The sequence below is a fragment of the Nelumbo lutea genome, chromosome 2 (genome assembly GCF_056320005.1).
Source record: "Nelumbo lutea isolate HS-2025 chromosome 2, American lotus-T2T, whole genome shotgun sequence".
Lineage (NCBI taxonomy): Eukaryota > Viridiplantae > Streptophyta > Magnoliopsida > Proteales > Nelumbonaceae > Nelumbo > Nelumbo lutea.
Genome location: NC_142685.1, coordinates 37,292,359 through 37,300,466, shown reverse-complemented (window position 1 = coordinate 37,300,466; position 8,108 = coordinate 37,292,359). Strand labels below are relative to the sequence as shown.

Sequence of the window (8,108 nt, the reverse complement as noted above, 5' to 3'; positions counted from 1 at the left end):
ACAACATGTTATATGGCTTAATGATTAGAATTATTGATGGCATATAATATATACATTAAAGGAAAACCTCCAAACAAAAGAGATTCTCCTTTATATTCGTAGTATTTTTTTTTCAAGAAACAATATACAAGAAATGGGTATTAGATTCTCAAATAGAAGCTTTATTCCTTAGACATGCATGTGTCTATTCATTCTCAAAAGAAAAAGGTAAGAATAGTTAGCTCTACTCTAAAAAAAAAACAAAAAAAAAGTGTTAACTTACACATGACTACCCATATAAAAATGCAAAAGCAAACCAAATTTGCATTTTTGAATATATATATTTATGTTGAACATATTTGCATTTGCATTCTTACCAAACACAATATAAATAAAATGCAGTCTCTCTCTCTCTCTCTCTCTCTCTCTCTCTCTCTCTCTCTCTCTCTCTCTCTCTCTCTCTCTCTCTCTCTCTCTCTCTCTCTCAGAGCATAGAGCTCACATTTGCCAAACATAAGGGTGAATTCTTATATAAATGTAAACCCTATTTTTGACACAACCTAAACATAAGGGTGAATTCTTATATAAAAGTCCAAAGAGGCATAAGTATGAAATTGTATTTTAGCTAAGTTATTAATTTCTTGTTAAGCACATTTTTTGGCTATATAAAAAAGAATAAATTTGAAAATAACAAAGAAGGAACAAAAAAAATACTTTTTCTAATATTTTATACATAAAGAATTAAAAATATATAAAAACTTTTATGAATCATTATTACTTCATTTTCTATTTTTAAAAAGCAACCTGCACATCACATGGATCACCACTGCCGGTTTACATGAAAGAGAAATCACATGGGTCACCGTTGGTTTATATGAAAGAGAAATTAAGTTTGAGGAAGGTCTTTCAATTATTTATATTTGGGGAGGGGTAAAGTTATTTTTAAATTTGATAGAAAATAAGAAAAAAAAAAACAAAAGTTGTGAAAAAGCTATTAGCAAAATTGATGTTGTCCCCATAAAGGATTAAAGTATCGATATCAACTATCGTATTGGATAATTTGGATATAGATAGGAATACACTTTGGAAATACATAGATATGAACGAAAGATTTAGACACACTAGGGAAATATATACAAATTCCATAAACATATTAATAACACTAAATTTAAAAACTAATAACCACAAATAATGTATAAATACCTAGGACATGTATATTTTAATGTTATATATAAAAATATATATAACAATTAATATGTCAAAATGCATAAATATCACAATTTTATAGATAATACATCAATCAAGAGTCCAAGACACAAAATATGCATATATTATATTTTAATTATTATATCAATTATTTTTTATTTTATTATTACTTACTTTTTTTACATTAACAAAAAAGTTAACCAAATATTAAATTCTTAAGTGTAAATTAAAATATCAATTTAAAGTATATCAAAATTTTTAAAATTTCTAAGAAATATATATATATATATCAATTAAAAAATCATATTATATACAAGTTACAATTTTTTAATTGCTAATATAATTATTACATTATTAGCATATTTGTTTCTATTGTACTTCTAAAATAAAAAACCATATTTGGTATAATTTTTAATTAGTAGAGTTGATAGATTCTATTTAATATTATATTCTCAAATATTTTATAAATATTTAATATATTGTTATTTAATGTGAGGTAAATTAAAATGTTAATTAATAATATATATATATGTATTTATTTATTTTAAGTACTAAAATAATTATTCTATTATTAATATTTTTATTTGCATAAATTTCTTGAGATCAAAATCATTTTTTAATTTTAATGTGAATTTGGTAGGTTTTTTATTTGGTTATTCCATTAGTTTATAAAATAACAATTTTGAATATTATTCTTTTATTTTTTAATAAGAATTATTATACATAAATATATGCTATTTATTTGAATTACATATAATATGTACACACTATTTAATCAAAGTTATTTTGTTTCAATAACTATCACAAGATCCAAGTTGGACTAGTGGTTTAGGGGTGAATTTAAAATACAAGCACATGGCGTGTAAGGAGACCATAGGTTTAAATCAACCCTTCACACCAAAATCTATTTTTAACAAAAGGCGTGGCAGCATGCACAATCATATCGATATTTAAATCCTGGATTCCCCATATGATGAGAGATGGAGAGAGTGAGAATTAAGGTAGGAGGAAGCAGTGCAAAATTTACATCAACAACATAATGCAAATTATAAATCAGGTAAGAGTGCAAACCACGGTGACAAGCAAATGAATGCAGAACTGAACCAGGTGCACAATCTGTTATAAGGTTTCAGCTGTGCATTGCAAATAAACGCAGCCTCAAAGGCATTGCCATATACCATTGAACTCGACACTGAAACTGTATCACTCCTTGCCAGTAACTATGAAACCCTTTGCTTGTGCCAGACTGCCGGTCATAATCGGCTTGCTTCTAGAAACTAGATTTCTGCCATGCTTGGGCAACCAGGAAAAATGTGTCATCACCTCCTGCTCCTGTTAATAATACTCAAAGCTCTGCTTAAGTCCTAATTTATTAGCACAGAACTCCCAGTTACATAGCTGGATAACAAAAACAACATCAACAAATTTGTGCCCTACTTCTGTATGATTTGATTATTTCAAGTTAGACTGATATGTGCACATGAACCATATCAAAAGAAAATCATCAAGCCCCAAATGATCAATCAAAATTTAATCCAAAGATGACAAAAGCAGGATTAATTGCAATTATAATAGTTAACTTATTACAAGTGTGATCCCCATTAAGCATGTAAACCCAAAAAAGACACTACTGTTTGAAAACACAATGCATTACATTTGCCACGAAGAATCAATCCACTACTGTGATGGAAGCAGGAAATTCTGTTGGGGCAGAGAAGCAATCAACTTCAACAAATAGTGGGGTCACCAGCAGCCTCCACTCATTCTTCAGGTGTATCCGAACGAATAGCTAATTAGCAACCATAAAAAGAAAGATTAGCAAGGAAAGAAAAAAGTATGACCACATAGAAGAACACAAATAGTATCAAACGTTTTAGTTTTGATTATATAAACAGTACAGGTACAAAAGAATAGAGAAAACATGAATTGAAAAGAGGAATGATTGGATGCTACCATGTTAATGCAACAATAATAACTAGTACAAGTTCAGATCTGCTTAACACAAAACACTGGCACATCCTGCGCACGAGACCGGATCTGCTCCTCACAGAAGGTGCCTCACACATGCCTCACAAGCACATCCTACCATGCATTGGGAACATCTCCCGTACTTTCAGTTATTATTGACGGGAGATGTTCCCTATGCATGGTGGATATGCATGTGAGGAGCCCGAGTGTGAGGAGCAGATCCCGTCTCCCTGTGCACAAGGCACTGCAGCCGCACAAGATGTAGCATTATATGATCAGCGGATCCAGACTCAACTCATGCATACCACGCACATACTGAGATTCTAAATCTCAGATCTCAGACATCATTTAACGCATAAATCTGCCCAACCATATTACCTCAATCAAAATAGTAACATAACCGGGTTAACAGTAAATATTGCACCATATTTAGTAGAGGTGGAAGTTCCAATAGGTGGGCCCATTAACCTAACGATGCATTATAAACTTCATTGACAATTCGACATAACGTCCACAAAAGATATCAGAGAAACATATTTCATTGATAGATCACTATCTTATTTTTCCCCCTTCACACATGGATTTTGCAGGGATTAGGTGGAACATAATTCTAAGGGACATGATGTGAATGTAGACCCAAGGATATCCAATTCGTTGCATCTCTCTCCCCCTCTCCCTCCACACTACCTCAACTTAAAAATCCAAACACTATTTCAACTTCAACTGAACATAGTGTGACTTTTGGTCTCCTGGGCAATTACTGACTTGGATCCGGGAAGAAAAACAAAGGCTCCGTTTGATTTGTGGGATGGGAAGGGAAAACATAGAACATTCTGGAATATTCCTCCCTTCCCATGATTGGTTTCTGCGATGACTTGAAATGGGATGGGAAAAATGTGGGATTATAGATTCCAATTCTTGGCATCTGGAGTCCCACCATTTTGGTGGGAAACAAGTGGGAATGTAGGGGAAACTTATTTAACAAAAAAAACCTTCCTTGAAGTATTTCTAAGAGTTAATACACAAGATCCATGACCCATAAATAAAGTTTTATTTATTTAATAACATATTAATAAAACAATTTAATTAAAACAAATGATAAATCATTAATAAAAATATTAATCAATAAATAATTTAATGATTAATTTATTTTTCAGAATAAAATATTAAAATTATTAATTAATTCATAAGTATTAATAAAAGAAAATAGTAATAATAAAATACAAACTAATAAAAATTAAAATGTTAATTAACTAATTACTATCAAAGTAATAATTAACAACAAAATGCTAAATCACAAAAACACAATGAATTAATTAAAAATTAACAATAAAATATTTAATATAAATAAATAAATATTTTATAATTAATATTTTTCTTAAATAAATTAAAAGAAATAATTATCAATAAAAATAACTTAATAATTTGAGTAATTAATATTAAAATATTAAAATTATTAAATGAGTCATTGGTATTAATAACTTATAAACTAATAAAATGTAAAATATTAATTAATTAACGAACTATGGATTGTAAATAATTAATATCTCCTTAATAATAGAATACTAAAGCAACTATGTGGAATGTCACTTCCTTCCACAAGTGAAAGGGCAAACCATGAAGCCAAACGGTAAGAGGTCCTTCTTTTGGTGACCACTTGTTCAACAAGGGACACCAATGGTGAATTAACACCCAACCTTCAACAGTTTCAAAGCTTAAGGTATCTTGTTCCTTCCCCTGAACATCCAATATCGCCTTATCTTCACCAAACGGCCTTATCATTGTCGATGATCTTATTTTCAGCACCTCCAGTGCTTTTTCTAGAATTTGTTTCCAATCAAGGCTTGGTGTTCCTGTTGTGATGACAAATTTCTTTTTCCTCCCCCAACGAAAGATTCGGTTCCATTGAGGATGACCGGAATGAATAAATCAAATCATCAATAAAACTAGCTTTCTCCTCCAACAGTCTTTTCCCTTTCCTCTTTGTAAAATCTAAAATGCTTCTCTCTGTTCTCTTCTAATTCAAGCTCTTTTTCATCTTCTCTTCTTCTAACTTTGAGCTTTTACCAAAATGTTTCAAAGTCCCTTGATAACTCCAAGAACTGTTGTAGAGCTTCCACCATCAACCTCCAGTCCTTCTCGTTTCTTCCTTTTGGGATGTAGACCAGTCATTTTTTACCAATACCAAACAACTAAGAAAGTGTCATGTAAGCTCCTTTTTGATTTTCTAATGACTCCACCCAGTAAACAATGCTATCAACTTTGATGGAAACCTTCCAGTGCACTTGCCTTGGGGAGTGTAACACTCCCACTAGGAAACCCTTGACCCACAAGGGAGCATTACCTTTTAATATGATTATTGCCTTCGAAAGTTCATTAATCTTCAGGACTGAACCCCTTCTCATTTTGATCTCCTCTAGTGCGAAAGGCTTTGCTTCAACCTCGAATTTCCACCTCCATCTGTTAACGCGAACAAAAGACCTCTCGTCTTTCATAGTTGACCCCTATGACAGTTCAATTATTTCCTTCGCAATTTTAAACTGGTGCCAATGTGTGTATGTATATGTATATGTAGATAGGCATATGCTCTTTAAAACTTAAATAACAGAGACTTTTTTAAAGGATGTTTATTAAAGAGTATCGTCATCCATAATTATAAGTATTTTTCATTTAAGAAAGACATTGAAGGTTCAACAAGTGTGATATTTGAAGAATTGATTAGTAAGGAGGAAATGGAGACAAAGGATGACAGTAAGGAGTCAAGGCTATTTAGGGAGGAGGAGATGGAGAAGTCAGATGAATTATTAGGTAGAGATGATCTAGAGTTTCATATGGATAAAAAAGAGAAAAGTTAATAAAAAGATGGAATTGAGTAAGGTACTAAGGCCATTAATAAATAAAGAGATTAAGAGATAGTAAGGTGATGGGGTGTTCTACACTTCTACTTGGGTTCACTTTTGCTATGGCCATGGTTCGCAATTTCAACACTAATGGACATTCCACCATGTAAAAATATGGAGACTACGGGGATATTTTCCTAATTTCACTAAGATATTTGGAAACCAAAAAGGTTAGGGAAATTTTCTAAAACATGAATTTGTTAATAGACATTAAAGGAAATGTTAGTGTTTAAGGCTAAAAAACCATAGAAAACAACCTTATGTACCAAATAGAGAAGATTAAGGGACTTAACAGGTATCTTTCTCTTTGTTTCCCTTTTAGTTTTTTCTTTTCTTCTCTTTATTAATTATTACACATGCCATTTTCTTTCCATTATGACTTTTGTCTTTTTATTCACTATGTGCAGTGTGTTAAAAGCACAAGGCGCAAAAAAGGCATAGAGGTCAATTTGCACCTGAGGCGCAAGGCGAGGCACGTGCCTTTTTGAAGCAAGGTGCAAAAAAATAAAAAAAAAGGCTAAAAAATAAAAAATACCAATAATTCAAAAAATAATAATATTAATAAAAATATAAACTTAAATTTTAAAATAAATGTTTTAAAAAACCTATTATCTAAAATTAAAATACATACACATAATATGTAAAGCATATTCAAATGGGAATTTAAAAATGAAATCAAACATATAAAACATTTTCAAGCATATAAAACCCAGTCCCTTTTTTTCTCAATCACATTACTTCAAGTAGCTAAACGTGACATATTACATTCCTAATTCTACAAGCCACTTTTGTGCCATGCCCCTCGAGGCCAGCCCAAACAAGTCCATGTTAGGGTCTTAAATTCTTAGTTTTCACACCAAAAATAATGATTTTATAGCTTTAATTGCTTTCTAAGAAGATATTTTATTACGATGAATGAGTAGACAACATTACCAAATAGAGGGTTCTCGAAGCTCTAGGGACATAGATATAGATATATTAGTTACTTTTCATTCAACTGACAACTGGAAATAAACTGATAGTATCATCTTTCAAAAAAAAAAAAAAAAAAAAAACAGACAAGAAATAAACTGATATTATGTGTTTTTTCATTGTACACGGCTTAATACTTTTGCACTACATGAATGTTTTCATTTCCCCCTTAAACAAGCTCCAATTTAACACCACATCGTGCTTCTGCACGGGTCTCTATTAGCAATCTGTTTCTACACCCATCAAACGGCCACACCAAATCAAACCATTTAAGAGAACAAAATAAAATAAGACATCAATACGTCCCCCTTAAATAAACTCCAATTTAACACCACACCGTGCTTCTGCACGGGCCTCTATTAGTAATCTCAATTCTATACCCATCAAACGGCCACACCAAACCAAACCATTTAAGAGAACGGAAAAGATAAATAAACGAAACATCATAGGTTAAACAGAAATCCCGAAATTCAAACAATATCAGATTTTCCAAACAATCTCAATTAAAACCAAGAGACATGCACCGAACGGAAACCCTAGATTTTCAATTTCAAATAGTAACTAGAGTCCAGAAATGAAGAAAATTATAGATTTATAGAAGAAAGGGATGGGAGATCGTACTGGGTTTCTGGGGTTTGCCGTCTGCCCACTTGGAGACTGCGAAATGCACCTTCTCTCGAGTAAGGGCCTCCGTTTTGTATGGCTCTTTCAGGCAGTTGCGTACCAGCGATGCACATATGTTCGAGTACGTTATGTAGGTCATCCCCGCCGCTCTCCAGAACGGCACCGCTGCGCTTGATCCCGCCGCAGACGCCATCTCGCTCTATTACTCAAGTTCTCTTTTCCTCCCTCTACTTTCTCAACGACTCCTCTTTCGTCTCTCTCTCTCTCCTTTTAGAGGTAGGAGTGATCATGAACCGGTTTTGGCACATATGTCAAAGGGTTACAATCCGATCCCGGACCCGGTTACATTCGGCCCGATATAAGCCCAATCTAGCTTTGGGCCCATATGTAAAACACAAATTAATTAAACTATCCTTGTGGTTCAGCTAATTGATTAACTCTACCTACAGGTGTAAATTG

At 32.3% G+C, this 8,108-nt stretch overlaps 1 protein-coding gene across 1 annotated transcript; it reads right to left on the bottom strand.

Moving 5' to 3' along the window:
- Nucleotides 1–2,714: 2,714 nt before the first annotated feature.
- LOC148869913 (ATP synthase subunit epsilon, mitochondrial) lies at nucleotides 2,715–7,889 on the bottom strand. Its single transcript, XM_088967157.1, has 2 exons — nucleotides 7,647–7,889; nucleotides 2,715–2,974 (listed from the first exon to the last, which is right to left on the bottom strand). The coding sequence occupies exons 1-2, from the start codon at nucleotides 7,840–7,842 to the stop codon at nucleotides 2,946–2,948; spliced, it is 225 nt and encodes a 74-aa protein (XP_088823283.1). The 5' UTR covers nucleotides 7,843–7,889; the 3' UTR covers nucleotides 2,715–2,945.
- Nucleotides 7,890–8,108: the final 219 nt, after the last annotated feature.